Below are 19,260 nucleotides of genomic sequence, written 5' to 3'. Positions count from 1 at the left end.
CTGCACGTGGGGAGGGCAACTCGAGATCCCATCTCGAGCGTGGACCACCTGCAAGAAGCACTGAACCGTTCTGATTTGATGTAAAAAGGTTTGCAGAGAACTGAGAATTTAAGTCAGAGACTCATAAAAAAGGTCAGCACTATTCTAATGGCTGATATTTTCAGCTCAAGTCCTTGTAATTTCTTAAGTCTTTGACAGGCTCTGCTGATGCTGCAGACGAAGCAGATAGACTGCACTCATTTCATGCTTGTGAAAGAATATATACTTCTCCCTTTACATAGCAGACAACATTTAATTGTAACTGAATCCTTTCATGACTTCATTTTGAAAAACCTAAACTTAACACACATTTATCTGAATAATTCTGCTGGGGGAAATTTCAGAGAACTTCCTTAAAAAAGCAGAGAAAATCCCCACCTTCCTAATAAAGATAAAGAATGGTGCAGACAGATATTGTAGGCTGGATTAAGGGCATGATTCGGACATTGAAATACCACTGCCTATGTGACTGCAACAATCAGAACATCATAATGATCATGTAATTGGAAATAAAACTGCCTGTCTTGACAAACCAGACTTCCCTATTCTTCTATTAAAATCCCACAACTGCATGCCAAGAATTTCTGAACACGTTATTTCAAAAATAAAAATACAGCAACACACACTATTCAGTACACAGGAAAGGGATCAGTCCTATTAACGTGAGCGATGGATTTCTTAGAATAACAGTCAATAATGAAACCACTCCATCAGAATTTGGGAGCTCACAAAACATTAACAAAGAAAACAGGAAAGCACTAATGAAGTGCTATAGTTATATATAAAGTTTTGAGAGACCAATCATGAGTAGAAACACCAGAAGACGTTTGAGTTGAAGGGAGCAGAAGCAAGAATTAGCCCTACAAGGAAAGGGATTGAGCTCCAGAGGATATAAACTGTGCAACCCACAAGGTGAGGTGAAGCAAAGCAAAAAGGGACATGAGCTGTATGCAGAGCTGCACTGCTAGAAAAGCTGAGCTCAGGGAACACAGCTTTTAAATATGAATTCCATAGTACTTAAAAACATTGGAGAAAAATGCACAAACTATACAAATACCTTAAAATTTCAGACTGATACAAAATGGATAGATTCACGGTGAAGAATAAGTCTTACACTCTAACCCAGGCTTTTGGAAAAGCAGACACCAAGAAGAGCAGCCGTGGCATATTTTCAGAGTGATTAAAACAGGTCTAGCCGCACACATTTTTATTTTGATCTAATCAGAAAGTAAACAAGAGCACATCCAAGCTGTCAACACATGCGTGCGATCTCAAGAGTAAAATATGTTGTTTGAGAGGTCCCAAATCAAACATTTCTGAAAAAAAAAAAGTAGTATTTGTCAGTTATTTAGTTCTAAGCAAGGCAACAATTAATGCTTAAGAATATACATCAATTTTTAAATGAGACCGGATAGCATTTTAAAACATTTGTTTTCCTATTGCCTTCATAATATTGAAAATGTTGAATTCTTGTCTGTATGTCAACATTTACTTTAGGATGCCTGTTTTCTGTAGTGTCAGACACTAGAACAGATGTTACAACACTATGATGAGAAAATCGTAGAGGACAGCAGTGTATGAACCTGTTACCTAAAAGTTACTGTCACAGGTTGCATCAGTTAAATACAACCAGTGGAACAAGCAGCTATCTCAAAACATGGAGCAGACGTGTGCAGCAATCACAAGCTTCTGCTACACAAACCTATGCAAAACAACCCAGAAAAAAATAAAATAAAAGGCTTTTGATGTTAAAACTTGAATTCTGTTTGCCTACAGCCCAAAGAGGACAAAGCAGCAGATAGTCCACTTTAGTGAGGAACAGGCTTCTATGAATTATAACAGAAATACAGTCAATTTATGGCTGAACACCACTCAAAACTCTTCTTTGCAGTAAGAAGAGATTTAACAGATTTTACTCTGCCCTCTAAATATGATCACATACACTTTAGTGTTTTGCAATGTAGCACGCATTGCTGTACTGCTAACAGCCATGTGATGGATGCTCACAACGTTCTGCTCCTTTAAGAAAAACAGGCGTATGATTGAGGCATATGATTAGAAAACCAGAAACAGCAAGAGTGTCTTTCCAAAGATGGGTGTGACAAAATTAACCTCAAAATAAATATGAAAGCCTAATCAGATGATTGCTGTGCTAGCCTGTAGCACATTAAATTAAGTCTATAGGTGATAAATAATTATCTTAGATGCAAAAATGATCTTTCCAATGCCCGCCCTCCTTCACCGAACAAGAAATAATGCCTCAGTATATTGTTCTTGCCTTATTTTCAATCAGCTGCTACGAGCAAGAGTTCCTCAAAGGAGAGACGGGCAGCAAAAATCAGTCGAGGAAACTGTTGGGCCATATTCAGATGACAAGTGCTGACACAACCCCATTGCTCTGCTCCGACACACAAGGAGACGTTTCTTAAGGAGAAATCTCTACAAGATCAGAGCCCCAGCTAAATCCTCTGCTCCACTCTCAAGCCCCAGTCCTGCTGATACTGAGATGGAGGAACTGAGCCTCTGGATCGCCTCACGCCTGCCAAGGTCCCGCTGCCCCTCTGCTACACCCAGTGCACCCCCCTCAAGAAAACCAACACTTCGCGGTCTCTCAAAGACACAATATTAGTATGTACGAGAGAGGCGCTGGACTCCAGCTTCACCACAGATTATTTTCTCTCCACCAACCTCACCCAGAGAGCTCCTTTTCATCTTCTCTCCTAAGTCAGATGACAACTAAGGTCTGTTAGAAAAATTAAGATCCTCCTATTAAGCCACGAGATGCACCTACTTCTCTAAGCATCCCCCAAGCTCCGGAATCTCTGCCCCATGTTGATTTTTGAAAGCAATAAGATGCTACTTCGATGCTTCTGATGGGCACCAGAGGACAGAGTCACCGCTGGGCTGAGAAAGGGGAGCACCAGACCGAGAATTTATCCATCCCTGGAACCACAACTGCAGCGGTGTCCACTTTTGACTGCCTGGACCATTCTACTTATATTGCATTTTCCCTTTCTGTAGAAGGACGTTTATCTTCTGGGAATTATATATATTTTTTATATATTATCAATGCATGTGACTTTTTGGGTTCATCACACTAGGGAAAAACAAGCCCAGGTAAGGGAGAAGCAGACAGAAGTTGCAATAATTTTACAGACATTTCACATGTTTTTCTCTTCAGCAACACTTCTTTGCATCCGCTCGCACTGCAATTTTTTTTGAGAAGGAAACGGAAATTCCAGTTAATGCCGGAAGAGTAAAAAAAGCTTGGTACAAAGGAAAAGGAATTTATCATTTTATCATCCCCTTTCCACAATCTGTGCGCGGACTTTTTCTTTCACTTTTCACTTTTTCTTTTCACATGGTTTTACAAGGCATTTAACTATGTATTATGGTGAGTAAACTGCATCTGCAGTCCTTGAATGGATACTTTTACTGTTAAGGTATTAGCATGCTAACAAAGCAGACCAAATTTTATATCCAAGCTCTGAACAAATGCAAATCAATACAAATCAGAAGGGTCACATTACGTTTTGACTAGGGAACTGGTGTAATCCTAACACAACACATTACTGAAAACAGGTTCCTTGTGTCACAATTTCATGTATTTCCAAAATGTACTTCTGCTTATTTGAAAGCAACCCTTCTCCACTTGTACTTCTGAACAATGTTCAAAACCTGTTATCTTAGATTTGGATTTAACACCCAATCACTGATTACAGGCGTCATGTTATCGATCAGTATATTAATGTAGTACAGACCTTACTGGTCCATTCATCAATTTAATTCACATTCAAATTTTGACAACTAAAACTCTCCATCATCTTGCACCCTGTAGTGTGGCCAGGCGCTCACAGGTGGCTTCCACTTTGCTATTTCTGGAGAGCAGTTTATATTCCAACTAATGGAACTTGGAGCTAAACACCCAGGGATTTCTAAGATGGGTAATCGGTCACATTCATGTATTTTCTGCTCTCTACAGACAACTTCCATACAGATCCATCCATCTGGACAGTCATTTCAAGCATATTCAGCAAAGCACGAAAGAGAAACGGCAAGGGAGCCTTACCCAAGGACGCTACAAAACATTTTTAGAGCTTCATAAATAGCATGTTCAGAGATTATTATCACAAATTTGACTCCAACGAATCCATAGATTTGGGGAATTACTTTGCTGCTGGAGCTCAGACTTTGCATAAAAAAAGGAATGTAATTACTTACAGTCACTAACAGTCCTGTGGGCCTTTTCACAGTCACAGAACTAATTACCCTTTCAGCTGGCTAAGGAAAAAATGAGCCTAACTGCTGCTATTTCGGTTGTGGGTGAGGCACATACCACGCAGAAAGACTGTAAGAAGTTCTGCAGGCACTGAGGCTACGTTAGCTTTCTCAAGGGGTTTCCCTGGCTCGTCTTGAATAGACAAGTGCTTCCTTATGGTCCAGAATCTGTGTTTCAAACACACTCCTCTACACGTCTTGTCAGGTGTCTGACATCTCCATCTACTCTGTGACACATTTTCCTGATGGATACAAGAAATGCAGTAGGAAACAGGATTAACCATAATGCTGCTGCCACTTGTTCCCCACATCATCAATTATCAGTGTTCTTAGGTACATGGTTTAGAGGTGAACATGACACTGCTAGGTTAATGGCTGGACTCCATCTTAAAGGTCTTTTCTAACCAAAACAATTCTATGATTCTATAATTAGCAAATATCAACAACAAACAATATAAAATGATCAAAGATATGCAAACTATGGTTACACTATTGATTGTTTTGCTTTTTTTTTTTAAGCTCCAACTTTGATGACTCATCTCTTTTTCGTTTTCACTAATACTGCAGGGTAAATTAATAATAATTATAACAACAATATTGTAATATACAATAAAATTAGCTTCGAGCTGTGGATTAAAAGTAGGTCTCTGTAATCCAGAGAAAGTTTTGCGGCAGATTTGGTGTAGACCTGAAGTATTTGTCAGCACACATTTTGTGCAAAATAATCTGCACTGCACCCTGCCATAGCTTTCACGCATCAGTTCAGCTCACAGTTACATAAAGAGACATTAGTATGGAACAGGCAGCTGAGGAAGAGCCGCCGCTCACAGTGACAGTGCCACAACACGGGCAAGGGGCATTTCGAGTGCCGGATCTCCGCACCCACCTCAAACTGGGGCAAGAACACGGAATCGCCATTAGACGGCAACAAGCCCGAATCACTTCCAGTCCCTCTGCCTCTGACCCAGTGACCTAAAATAACCCACAGTGAACACACTCAGTTTTATCGCTGTTCAAAGCAAGTACAGACCTCGCTTCCTGGACTTGGAGGCTTGTTAAGCGAATACATCTGAATTCCTCCCTTGGGAAGGACTCTGCTCCTGGGAGGCAGAACTGGGCAGCTCTCCCACAGCAGGGACGTCACCTCCTGCCCACGTCCCTTCTTGCAGAGAATGAAAGCATCGTTGCTTCAGAGGTGTAGCAAAGATTGATCCTGATAAGATGTCTGCAGCTTGTTCTAAAGACTTCAAAAGATTTACCCGTATCGGGTAAATTCTCTGAGAAAGGTATTATACCAGAAGTTGTTTAGATACTTTGGGAAATTTCTTCAGCACTGATAATAGTAGTTATTGCAATCCAGCAACTTCATTTTGACACTCTCTATATTTGTTCATCTTCTCCTGTTTATATTTTTTCCATGAATTCTGACTACAAAATTTTGAGTTGAGAGGCATTTTTGGCCTATGTTCTTTTCTATTAATCCAAATAAAGTCTAGATGATAATGGAGAAGGTCAATATAACATTTAACCATTTTGTAATTGACAGGACTGTCTCCACCAGACACAAACAAAAAAAGAATTAGAACGCTATTTTACATGCATTTCCTTCCTATTCCCATAATTGATTATAAAGGAGACAGCTACTACATATTTTCTCTACCACACAGGCTCTTTTTTACATTAGACAGTATTTGTTCTGCTTTAACAGAAGTAGCAAGCAAAACCACTCATAAAACTGCCTTCCTGCCAGTGATATCATAGTCTAACATAACCTATGCTGGGAAAGACGTCCTTCACTTCAGCCGATAGAGGACATCTACAAGACTCTGTAAAATCAGTTTATTTTACATACACACAGTAATACATACAAGGATATACACAGATTAAATAATATTGCAAATAACATTAACAGAAATACATATACATATTTTAAAAGTTCAGCAACTCCTTAAGGTCAATACCTACTTTAAAACTCAACTTGAATCAAAGAGGCAGAGACTTAGAATTAGCAGAGACTTAGACTAACTACCACACAAGAAAAAGCAAATTCTGATATTAGCAACAGAAGCTGTTTGTTTGCTGTGGTGATGATGGACTGATTCAAGAGTGACAGTTGCTATCGAGCCACCAGAAGGAATTTATGTTCTGCAGAGTAATATGTTGAATATGAACAAATTTCCATAAGATTAAAATTTTCAAAGGTGTGTTCAAGCATAAAATAACTTGGATAAAATACTAATCCCATAGGTGAGAACTGCTTACTGAGCTCTTTTCCTAAGGAATCACCTCTCTGCAGGTGGGCAACACATATAAATCTGTATATTCTACTTATTTTTAGTACAGACGTTGCCTGAGCAGGTGATTGGAATTCATGCAAATACCCAAGCAGGAAAGCATGCAGTTCAGAGTGTGCACAATCACCAGTTACCACTTTCCTCTCTGCTTCACCAGAATGACAGAATGCTCATAAGACTTGGCACGCAGCAGTACAAAATATATGTTACAGTGATATAAAATGACACAAGGCCTATTTTCACCTGCCTACAGAAAGAAAACATAGAACCATGAACCTGGTCATTATAATACAGTTGCAAAATTGTTTTGTGAAGAATACATTTTTAAAAGAAAAGAGGAATACTGCATAACACTAGATATCATATGGAAGAAATACCAGTTTGGTGACTTGCCTTCATTTTTACCCTATATCACCATTATTTAACGCATATTTAAGTGAAACAGTAGTAGAACAGCTATCAAATACACAGGGTCAACTCCTCCCGATCCTTAGGAATAGTAAATACTAAAGACAATATCTAATTACCAGATGATGTGGTCATTCACCACCTAAAAACCATCCGGGCAGTGATATGGTTGACAAGGCAGAAAAAAAGAAGACCAGAGAGTGCCCTGAATGTTTGAACAATGGTTTGGGACCCAGCATTAAATTCAGTGAGAATTACTCCAAGTGGGGAAGGCTGGATCCTAAGCCTGACACCAAAGGACTAATCTACACCTCAGTTACACACACTTGCAGCTCCTACCTCGAGCAAACAGGAAGTTATTTGTGGGAAGCTCTACAAAGCGCAGATTGCTGAGGAGATCCCTTACATTACCATAATGGAACCAAAACGAAAGCTGTGGAGCGACACTCCTCTTCATTACAGTGTGATGCTAAGGTGGCACTTCAGTTCTAGATAATTACTTTTGGTCTGTCACATAGTCTGAACACTCCAAGTGCAATATTAATTTTGAGATAGCACCTATTCACCATCCCTGGAGGTGTTTAAAAGGTGTTTAGACGAGGTTCTTAGGGACATGGTTTAGTGCTAGAATCAGCTTAGGTTATGGTTGGACTTGATAATCCTGAAGGTCTCTTCCAACCAAAACGGTTCTATGATTCTATGATACAGCCCAAACCGGTGACAGAGATTCCAGTATACACGGGACCGAGTACATGCAGCTAAACTCCAGTATCAAAAATACTCAAAATTAAAATATTCATCATCTCCAGTAAACACATTTTTATTTTCAAAGCTTGCCATGAGTAAGAGTAAATATTCGGAAGTCACCACACTGAAGACAGTATTAGCTTTTTTTCCAAATATCATGTATTCCAACAGTTGCCTGGCTAACTTACAAGATACCATTTTACCCACAGCAGCTCTCAGATTGTATAACTCGAGACATTATTTCAACCTACGAGAACCACTGGACCAAACGCTGGTCTTCAGAGCTGAAACACTGGATGAACTAGGATTTCCCAACAAAAGATAGACACCACCTATTGCTATGAAAGCACCCGCCAAATCTATCAGCATTATGAGAAAGAAGGTAGAGAGAGAAGTGGCAAAAAACACAGAAGGAAGATGGTAAAAAGCATTTCACTAGAATAAGGGACTTTTTCCCTGCAGTTTACTTGCAAAAATGTCTAAGGAAGGTACCTAAGATAAAAATGGATTCTCAACAGGCTTTGAATTGCTACATAGGGGTCAAAATCTCCCTGGAAAATTCCTGTGGTATATAGAATTGGGAAGGTCAAACCCCACTAAACCCGAGGAAGCCACAAGACTTGTAAACAAAAGAGAAAAAGAAGCAACCATAGCACTTCAGTAAAAGAATTCAATTCTAATTGTGTGACAATATGCAGAGCAACAATTAGGAAATTCTAGTTTCCAAGCAACCCCCTATGCTTAAAGAAAAAGCATTGAAAATATTCTTGAAAAAAAAACAACCGAACAAACAAAAACAACAGCCAGCAGTACAGCATCAAATATAGAAATATGCCTTTTCTGATTAAGCTAAATAATTCCAAATTGAGAAAATCTTCTGGCAAAACGAAAAAAGTAGTTGTCAGAATTGTGAAAACCATTTTTAACCAAGGAAAATTTTAATGCATGAGTTTCCCATCAGCTAAAGTAACTCACTCTTAACAGCTAAATTTTACACACATAGCCCTGAAAAAGTAGAAATCCAGAATTTCATTGTTACTCTAGAGCAGCAATAGTCCAATTCTAGACAACTAACAGACGTAATTACTGTCTGAATCACTAAGTTTTGAATGCCACACAGGAATCAGACACATCGTAGAAAGAGAATCCCCTGTAAACCATCATTAAAAAAAGCATGCAAGCTCAGATTGCAATGTAACTGTTAACATTTGAAAGTCACTACCGTAAGAGCCAGTTGAAGACATGCTAATATAAAAATTCTTCAAGTACAAATGCTTTCTAAAATTCTAGACTTTCCATTATGTATTAACTTTTCTTCTTTGGAAAGGCTTGAAACAGACTGCCCCCAAGAACTTACAGACATTTCCTCACTCCAAAAGACCCCTATCCCCACCACAAAGTGCTCCTCCTCGGATGAAATGTACGCGAAAGGAAAATAACTTTTCAGAATTACTGGCTTATTTCACTGTATTGCATATATGCAAACGTCATTACAGACAAGGGTATTTCAAATAGCATCACCTGTGCCCTGCCAAGAGCTCTTCAGCAATAGCTCATATGGCAAAAGAGTACTGGGCGAAGAAGAATTATAGCGAAAGAGACTACGTTTTATTTACCTTGATGAGTCATCGTGACAGGTTCCTCACTGGATATATTGTTGTAAATGACCACAGCTGTGGCATTATGTGAGGCTGCTCGCAGGATTTTCTCTCTGAAGGTACAGTTTCCTCGCTGTAGTAAAGCAATCCACTGCTTGGTGTTCGGTGGAACTTGGAAACGTGTTCGAGGGTCACAGCCCAGGCGATCTGCAACTGAAACAGCAAATACTTTTACACAGGTGGCAATTTGTTTAAACAGGCAAAAAATATTACAAGTTTGCTGAATTGCTTAACTGTTATGCACTACGAAGCCACCATCCTCTTGTTAATAAAGCCTAAAGCTAACTGCATTCTTATGAAAAAAAAGTCTTAACCCCCCCCAAACATATCTCACACACCAAAAGCTGTGACTATATGCCCAAGAATTAGGCTCACTAACACAAGCTATTTTTAACTCTAGGGCAACTAGAACAACGAATTCACATTCAAATCAATACCTGCCTAGAGGCTGAAAAACATTAAAATATGGTTCATATGCTATAGGCATTTACAAACCAGCTGTTCATCAGTCATTTTTTTTTCCTAACGCAGTCATAAATATCACTGCAGTGGGAAGTCCAACTAAACAAAGGAGACTGTGGAAACAAGATTTCAGACTTATCTGCCATGTGCAGGCTACTGTAGAAAAAGAACTGTATTAAAAGCTGCTCTAGTAAAACCCCAGCAGCCAACATCAGCTTTTTACACATGCACATTTTGCCTACAAGGAATTGCATTCAAATTCATAGAGAAACAAACCGTTTTGCAAACACGATGCACTTGGGTTGTCAGGTATTGATGGTATAAAGGAAGAGTAACAGAAATGGCAAGTGCCGGATGTCTGGGTTCAACAGCACGCAGAGCTCTTTTGTCCTTTCTGAGGCCGTAACGCACCCAGAACAACCCAAACCCACACAGAACTACGCACAGAAGGCACAAAATGCAACGCAAACAATAACTTCAACGTACAGCAGCTGAAACTGAAAGACATTTCTGTTTACACAACTGGAAACACTGATACATTGGTCATATCAAAGGATTTTAGAAATTTAGAGCCAATAGCAACTTATAATGCAAATAGATTTACCCTTTCAAATGCCAGGAGTTTGGCTACTAAAAATTTGTTAGGATAAAGAGCGATTTTTCAAGGCATAACAAACCAATTTATTTGCACAATAGCTCTAAAAGCTATAGATCCTAAGAGCAATTCAAATTAAGTGTCCCATAAAATTTTCCTTTTAAAGAACTGAGTTCTACAGCACAGACTATGGGATTTCAGCAAAAGGTCTACCTCAAAAAAATAGCCAGTTGAACTTATTAAAAGTTGCTGGAAACAGAAGATCTTTTTTAAGCATTCTCAGCTTAACATCTAAAAAAAAAAAAGAAAAGAAATCTTTTGCTCCCCTAAAGAAAACTATTGCAGATGAGTCTATACTGTGGCAATGGTACAGGAAGTCATTACATCTCTTAATTTGGACAAGAAGTGCCTCTCCCTGTTCCCCTGGAAGGAGGGTGGGGAGCCAGATATAAGCACATCCTTTTCACAATTGTTTTTCAAGGCTGATATTTGACGTTTCAGACATGCGGGCCTATTTGCTGTATTTTTGTGTTTTTGTTTTACAGAGGGATCAGGGAAAAATCAGAAATATAGATGCCTGAAGTCAAATTTTATGGAGTATTTTCTTCTGTCACCCTGACACTATTATTCAGATTCCTTTGGAAACTGCTGACCACACAAGTTGTTCTGGAGCGCTGGTGGCAGCCGCCCTGAGCAGCAATGATCAACTTCTGCAGCTTGTCTTTGTAGCCTTAAATTCAAGAGAACAGTCCATTTTTTAAAAATGTGATAGAACTGTAACATGGCACAAGCAACCAGCTTTACATCCTCCGTTAAGATAAAAGCAGTTTACTGTTTAACACACGCTTCCCCCTTGCTCAGAGCATTTCCACTTAAAAATACAGAGGGGTGCAAGCAGCAGCAGACTATGGCAGGAAGATTCTCAAGCCCTGAAAGCTAAAAATGCCGTCCTTCTCCAGTGAAATCAGGCTCAAGAACCTCAGGTGTGCCATATCATTTGGAAAATAAAATTCAATAAATGGCCACAATTCCACAGAAGCTCGTCAAGCTGCCCAAATTAACTCTGAAAGTAGACACTATGGCCAACAGAAACGTACTTAAAATATATGGGATGGGTGAAGAGCAGTAATCCTATGGATTATGTACAGTTTGCTTCAGTACAATCATGTTCACAACTAAAATGCTAAGTGAAAACAAAAATGGCCACAAAAAACAGGGTAATGGGCTATTTGAATTGAAAAAAAAAATCACAAAAGCAATGAAAGGCAAAAGGCACATTGAAAAGGGAGGCAGCATTCTCAAAAGTCTTCTATATAAGTCAGTTTTATAAAAATTTACGTAGGCACCTTTAAATTTGTATGGACTTGAAATTTTTAGCTTAAAAACCGATAGAGAAGTAGTAAGAGATAACAGAAACGGCATCTGTGGGAAAAGTAGTACAAAATTTTCTACCACAGTAGAGATCAAAGTCTGTCTCAGCTGCAGACAGAGCTATGAGACGTTTCTGGACAGAGCAACAGGATTAGGAAACAAGATATTAAGAGATAAAAGCTTTCCAGATATAGACCAACAAACACCGCTCAAATGCATACAACATGTTAATCCTGACAAGGTGGATTCAGTATGTCCTGATGAAAATTTAACAGCTGACAACATTGTTTCAGCAGTATTTAAGTAATACAAAAGCATGAAAGAAAATCTGATAAACCTGAACTGAATAAGTTTAAGTCACTTGAGATTTAATAAAGAGTCACAACCCACTGTCCTTTACATTAGCGGCCTATTTACACTACACAAATGTTAAGTAACCTTTTCACTTTTAACTACATAAAATCCAGGAGCAATAGCGGAAAGTCTTAGTTTTTCTGCTCATCTTTTCAACAGACTTAAAGCACGCAAAAACTTAAAGTCTTACAATCACGGTCACCCTTCTGGCACAGAGAGCTGGCTGAAATATAACATCTGCTATACACTGAACGTACCAGGCACATCACTTGGCTTTGTAAGGGACATAGATAAATGAGCAGCGTAAGCAAGAATCGCCATCAATAGCTCTCCATTATCATGCCATTTATGCTCCACTGTCCGAAGTCCAATTAGGATCTAATAGACTAGGGCTTGCAAGTATTACCTGGATGATGTCCATGCCAGAATGAAAAGCAACTTCACATTAAATTAAAGCTATTCTAAACCAAATCATTGCACATAAAAAGATATGATCAGAAGTCACTCAAGTAATTTTATAATTTCAGAAGACATAAGCATACAGCAAGCCATCTGTTTCCTTATTAAAAAATAAAAGGTCTAATATCTTGATATTGATTGCATCTCAGCTAATCCTCTACTCCCTGAGGCAAGCACCAGTTGCCAGAGCTGGTCTGTCTCAGTTACACATACAGAAACCATTTTAAAGTCTGACCTTCAATCACTGTAATACAATAGGTGGAGAGACCCCATCAATATCTTGAGGGGCAGCAGATCAAGAGGCTCTCTGGGAAACAAACCAGCAGAAGGGACAAGGCAGTCCTGGGCAGCTGCGCCCCAAATCCTGCCCTCCCTTGGACAGCACTGCCCAGGCACACCCCGCTGCCCAAACAGCCCCAGCCTTGTGCAACATCATCCTGTGATAAAGCTTCCAGAAAAGGAATTCAGCTGGGAAGTTCACAGAAACAATACAGCAGCACTGATTCCTTCTTATTTCAAGGAAGGGTACTAGTTATTTGCTATACCATTAGGGTTTAATTAATATAATATATATATTTTTTTTCTTTCAATGCGTTACTTGTGTTATTATCAATATAGACCTTATTCAAGCCAGTTATAACTTCCGCTTCTTAAAAGTCACGTCAATGAGTTATGTACAGGAACATTTTCTTTTCAAGAACTATTTCAGGTGACTGCTGTGACTAAAGCTGGCTTTAACACTAAAAGAAACTCTTTGAATACGAGATAATCTTGTTCAGGGAAGATGTCAAACAAAGAAGATCACCAAAGCTTAGAAGAGTCCTGCTAATAGTTAAGATTTAATCTTGTTCGCTCAGTAAGTATACTACAATTATGACTATAAACTTCAATATATAACCTCCACTTTTGTTATCAATTAATGACTACTAATTAAACTGGATATTGAGACCAATGGGAAAGGATGGATGCATGCACAAGGTTTTTCTCCCCCTACTCTTACATTTATTGATATATTTGCTTGTTGCACTTTCCTAAAGCTTATTGTTTTGGATTCTGGGCCAGAAAGAAACACAAAATTCTGTCTGAATATCACCTAAAGCTCTACAGTTACCATGAAACCGTCATTTTAAACCTTCTGCAGCTACAACGTGTTCACGCAGCATGTTTATGAAGTGTCAGATGCTACAAAACGCTATAGTTAAGAGTTCCATGCACAAGATACACCTCCGTCCGTAACATTGTGCCAATATTGTGTCTGCCCCACTTCCACCTTTTTCTAACACACGCTTTTCCTCAAATTCTCATTCTTCATGCCCAGCCACAGCCCTACTAACCCCTTCAGCTGACATCTCCCCTTTCCATGAGTTCTTTCTCCAATGCAGCTTTCATACAACCATCACCTCCCACAGCCCTTCAAACTCCACCCTTTGCCACTCACCCTTCAGTCCCCATCTCCATGTCCAGACCCACCAGCAGTAACCCACGCTCAACGCTTACAGAAGAGTCCTGTTCACCACGGAGAACATTTTTGCGGGAACTAAGCCATAAAGCACTGCAGTTTGTACCAAGAACCGTTAAAGTGAGTTTTCGATGGCTTCTATCTTGGTTTGTCCCAGCAAGGGGAATACGCCCAACACCTGAAGGTCAGCAACACAGCTGGTGTCAGGCATCTAATACCAGAGACACCTACAAGTGGAGGTCACCGGAGTGGATGGTGGGTTGACCACTTATGTGATGCACATACAGACACTGCCACAGGTGCCCAGGCAGCTACTGTGGGAAGTTTGGGCTGAAACGCCTGTTATTTGTGACTCTGTGGAACCAGAATAAAGGACTGAATGGGAAGTCCTCAGTAACCTCACCAAAGAGATGACAAACCTGAACTGAACTATCAGAAAAGCTGCATCAGGCTGTGAAGATCCATTTCACTATTATCCTCCCATGAAGAACAAGACAAGCGGTTTTCGATCATCTGTAAGCATTCATATCCAGAAGCTGTTTGAAACACTCCTCTAATAAGAAATTATTTAAGTCATGATAAAAGATCAACAAGCTAAAGGAAGAAAGAAAAGGAGCTAGAAGTGGAAGAATGGAAGAGAGACAATGGAGAAACTCCGCTGGTACTGTGCATTTAATGCACTTGGAAAGTTCTCCGTACACAGGTGCTGTATTTACACCCAGCACCTGACTGTGAGTGGCAGCTGTTGGAGCTGCACTTCCCCAAGGCACATTCACAAGCAGTCATGCAATTACCGCTGTATCAGTTCCAGGGGAACATCGCTTTTGAAAGCCAGTATTAGCTTCATATTGGTCTAGAAAAAGAACAGGGCAAGAGTTTTAATACGTGTTAACATAACAAGGTTGAATTTGATTGAAGAAATTCTGCTAAAGAAACAGAAGTTATTGAATATATCATTCTTCGCTGACATTTAAAGGATGGGTAATCACACGGGACTGTCGGCTTCAGAAAATATATAAAATATTTGGCATATTCAAGAACACAAGTTAAAAAAAAAAAAAACACTGCAGAGCACAACACTGAAAATCACAGGCTGTGCTATTACAAATTGTGTATGTTCAGCAGCAGATCATTGGTCCTAAATCTTGAATTAGTGAATTCATTTATTTTCCTGCAGGTAATGCATAAAGGATCTTAATGCAGCATAGTGTGACACTGAGGACATTTCAGCTCTAAAACACGGATGCCCCAGCCTACTCATGTTGATGGAAATTTCAATGGGTGGCCCAAGAATGGGCGAATGTTTGACATCAAAGCAGTTTCGGAGTCAAGGTATTTTCAGACATAGTTGCTAACAGCTGTAGAGTCCTTTTCTTCTCAGGATACATGAGAACTGGGGTAGAGCATTTACTGCTCCAACAGCAGAGGCCAGTGCCATCTTATTTTCCAAATAAGATACTACTTAACCCACTTCATTATGGCTGAAGTGATTGGTTTTATTTCTGGCAAAAATCAAGATAATACTCTCACTTGTTTAAGAATATCTTGCAAACAAGTCCTACAGCAATATTAACAGGCGGATAAGAAGACATTAGAGCAATTACTTCCAGCAAAACAGCATCATCTTTCATCAAATCTAGATATAAAATAGCAAAGACTATGAACACAAGCGTTCCAGAAAATCTTAAATATTCCAATCTTCCCTGCTACATGAAATATTTTTAAGCCATATGAAGTGTGTCCTGGCAAAATTAAAATAAAATGTATACTATATAGCAACCTACATAGAAAATTCAGAAGACCTTCAAAGGAAGACAACTGCTGCTTTAACAGGCTGTTGAGGAACAGAAGGACAAAACTCAATCTCTTCAAAGTTTCAGTGACTGCACCATGTCAAAACTGCAGAAATTAAGGTCTGCAATTTCATGATTCCTGATGGGCTTTCTCACTGAAGTTATTCATGATACAATACTTAGCAGTAAGGTATAAAAATGCTGTTTATGCACTGCTCAGAATTTTATTTAGCTCTTTTCTCATTATCAGCTTCCAGTGAAAATGCTGTCAGACTCCCTCAACATTTTAATTACACTTCAATGAAGATCATACCAAAAGAAAGCAGAAAATGTTACAGCGGCAGGTTAAAAAGTAATTAATATCTTTTTTTCTCGACAAATAATGAAGCTACTAAACAAAACCAGCATTTTGATACCTTATATATATATAAAAGACAGTGTGTTTTAAAACCTTAAAAATACCACTTGCAGTAACAGTGTTCATGTGCCTCACCGTTTCAGGACAGCCTCCTGATTTCATCCGGAGGTTGGGGTGTGTGTGTGTAAGTGAGGAACACCAGGAAGCACAAGAAGGAAAAACTGAGCATGTTTGACAACAGCTGACTCTGAGAGCATAGGGCAGGTAGGATTTGAAGTACAAATTAAAATCATTTTACAGTAGATGTGGTCAAAGATTTCTGCTTCCTCACCCTTCAACCCAAAATATGCTATATTAATATATTCTAGTTAATACTTCGCAAAGCTAATGAAATCAAGGTTCAATGAGACTGGCAAGCATCTGCTGATGCACAGCTGGCTTCACACACCCTAGAAGCTTACAGCAGACTACCTAGCAGGGTTCATTTTGTTCTGAAGATGCATCGAAGTATTTTCTTAATCTTAAGACTTGGTAAATTCTCAAAAGCTTTTAATAATAACAGTAGGTCTGCATTATCAGTTATTTTTAAAAACTCCTAATATTGACCACTTGGAGTCTAGTTTTAACTGACTACATCGTTTCACTTAATGCATTATTCACAGGTTTACTGTCCAGGAGATGGGTTGGGACCACTGTGATCCATCAAGTGGTTCATTTCTTAAACGCGGCAGTTTATATAATGTCAAGAAGTGTTTTCCAAATAAGATGCTACTTAACCCACTTCATTATGGCTGAAGTGATTGGTTTCATTTCCGGCAAAAATCAAGATAATACTCTCACTTGTTTAAATTAGTGTTCTCTATAAAACTCAGCATTTCTCAGGAAACAATCAATAGACAGCAGCTTCACTTAAAAATAAAAACTTATTTGGAAGGACTACACAGTGTTCAGTACTGCAAACAACCGAATTTTAGACTGGCCAAGAGTGTAACAGCTTGATAGTCCTTTCAGTCTTGATGGCCAGCTTAAACAGCATCTTTAAGAAAGGCACACTGAACGATCACGACTTCATGCAGCTGCAAAAGCCATCCAGATGTGCATCTATCACAGTGAGACAGCTGTGCAGCTGTTCTGAGATCCCTGGAATCACTGTAGCTAAATACTGTTAACCATCGCTACCGACCCCCCGTAATTAGTTTAGAAATAACAACCTCATCCCTCAGTATGACTAACCTACAGGGATCCGTGCTGGAAAACACATTATGCTTTGCAGAGCTGTTACGAAGACCAGCACTCTCGGATCACGGATTTTTTTTTTCTTACTATTATTTTCCCCTGGGCAGGTCCTCCCTCTTCTTTTGTCAGAACTCTCTAGGAAAAAGTCTGCAGAGCTCAGACAAAGGCCAAAACCCACCCGACGGCCGCGAAGGGCGCGTTACCTCCGTTGATGGGCACGGGAGCCACCAGCAGGCCCTTGACCTCCACCTTGGGGGAATCCTGCCCGTAGCGGCCGCGGTCGATCCTCAGCAGCGTGGGGCCGCCTCGCTCGGGGCTCAGCACCGTCACGTTGATCAGCGCGGTGTAGTACGCCTGGCTGGCGTTGTCGGCGCCGGCCGGCCGGAGCCGGCAGTGCCAGAGCAGCAGCAGCAGCAGGACGGAGGAGCCGCCGTTCCGGTACCGGCCAGCCCACCACCAGCTCATCTTCGCCCCCGGGCCAGCCGCCGGCCCTCACCGGTCGCCTCCTCCGCTGCTCCCCACGCTCGCTCGCTGCAGCACCGAGCCCCGCACGCCCGCGGGTGTTTTATCCCATCTGACAGCCCGGGAGCACAGAAAGACCAAAAGCAGGCGGAGGGGGGAGGAGAGCACGGGCTCATGCCATGGGAGGAGCCAGGGCAGGCATGGCAGGTCCCAGCCGAGTCCGATCCGCCAGCCGCGGCCCCGGGGAGAATCCGCTCGGGGCGAGCCCCACTCCGCCGGCCCCTCAGGGCGCCGCGCTCATGCCGCCCGCTGCCGCCCGCTGCCGCCGCGGGGGAGCCCCGGCCGCCCGCCTCTGCCCGGGCCGGCCGAGCGGAGGGGAGGAGGTGGGGGCGGCGCCGCGGCCCCCTCCCCGCACAGCCCCGCGCCGACACCGAGGAGGCCGCCGGGAGGAGCCGCCGCTGCCGCCTCAGTCGCGCTCACACACGGTCGCGGGGCTCGCCGCGCCGCCTGGCTTCTCGGGGTTCGCCGCTGCCTTAGTGCGGCGGGCAGCGCATCCCGCTGCCCAGGCCAGTGGCCGCAGCCGGTGATCGCCGCTCCATGCTCGGCTCGGCTCGTCCCGAGGCCCCCACGCCTTCCCGCAGCCACGCCGCTCGCCGCCGGCTCCGCGCCCGGCGCCTCGACTGCAGCCCGGCGCTGCCCGCACTGCGCAGGCGCGCCCCGCCCCGCCCAGCGCCACGAGGGCGAGAGGCGGGGCCGGAGCGGCGAGAGCCACGCCCACAATGAGGAGGGGCGGGGTCCTGATGTATGACGTCACCGCGGGCGCGGTGACGTCAGGAAGGCGGCCATGGCGGGGGTGCGGGGTTGCAAGGGACACTTGGCGACCCGCGGTTCTTCAAGGAGCGCGGTGTAGGGACACACGCGGCTCGTCAGTGTCTGGAATCTCCAGATCAGGAGCAATGACCATCAAAAAGAGACGAGAGATGGTGTAAAAGTGTGTCTGAAACGGGGAAAGGGGCTGGATGTGTGCGAAGAGGTGGGGTGTGCTCCACGTGCGCAGTTAGTGCTGAGAGGGCTCTTGGGGCAGGAACAGCACGGCCTCTGGGTCAGGGTTTGGTCACTCCTACCTAGTTTGGGGTTACTCACTCCTGGCATGCTAAATTGGGAAATTTTACAAACACTCAAATGTTGTTAATAAATATTAATCCCATGAAATATTGCAAAACAGGACTTAGATTAATAACTCTCTCTTTAACAACATAGTTTTAAGGATTTTCGGTTCTTAAAGGT

At 41.6% G+C, this 19,260-nt stretch overlaps 1 protein-coding gene across 2 annotated transcripts in view; it reads right to left on the bottom strand.

Annotated features, from left to right (window-relative positions):
• RNF130 (ring finger protein 130) overlaps nt 1-18,684 on the bottom strand; it is a 49,033-nt gene extending 30,349 nt beyond the window's left edge. The window contains exons 1-2 of one of the 2 annotated variants that reach the window (XM_082063488.1): nt 17,715-18,684; nt 9,383-9,577 (exon numbers count right to left, since the gene is read on the bottom strand). In XM_082063488.1, coding sequence (XP_081919614.1) covers nt 9,383-9,577; nt 17,715-17,976 — 457 coding nt within the window. In that variant the 5' untranslated portion in view covers nt 17,977-18,684. The remainder of the gene's footprint in view (nt 1-9,382; nt 9,578-17,714) is intronic. The other variant, XM_082063487.1, reaches the window with a different exon arrangement.
• Between the last annotated feature and the right edge of the window lie 576 nt (nt 18,685-19,260).

This window comes from Streptopelia decaocto, assembly GCF_964273445.1.
Source record: "Streptopelia decaocto genome assembly, chromosome: 12".
In the NCBI taxonomy this organism is placed as follows: domain Eukaryota; kingdom Metazoa; phylum Chordata; class Aves; order Columbiformes; family Columbidae; genus Streptopelia; species Streptopelia decaocto.
This window is presented reverse-complemented; position numbering and strand designations above follow the sequence as displayed.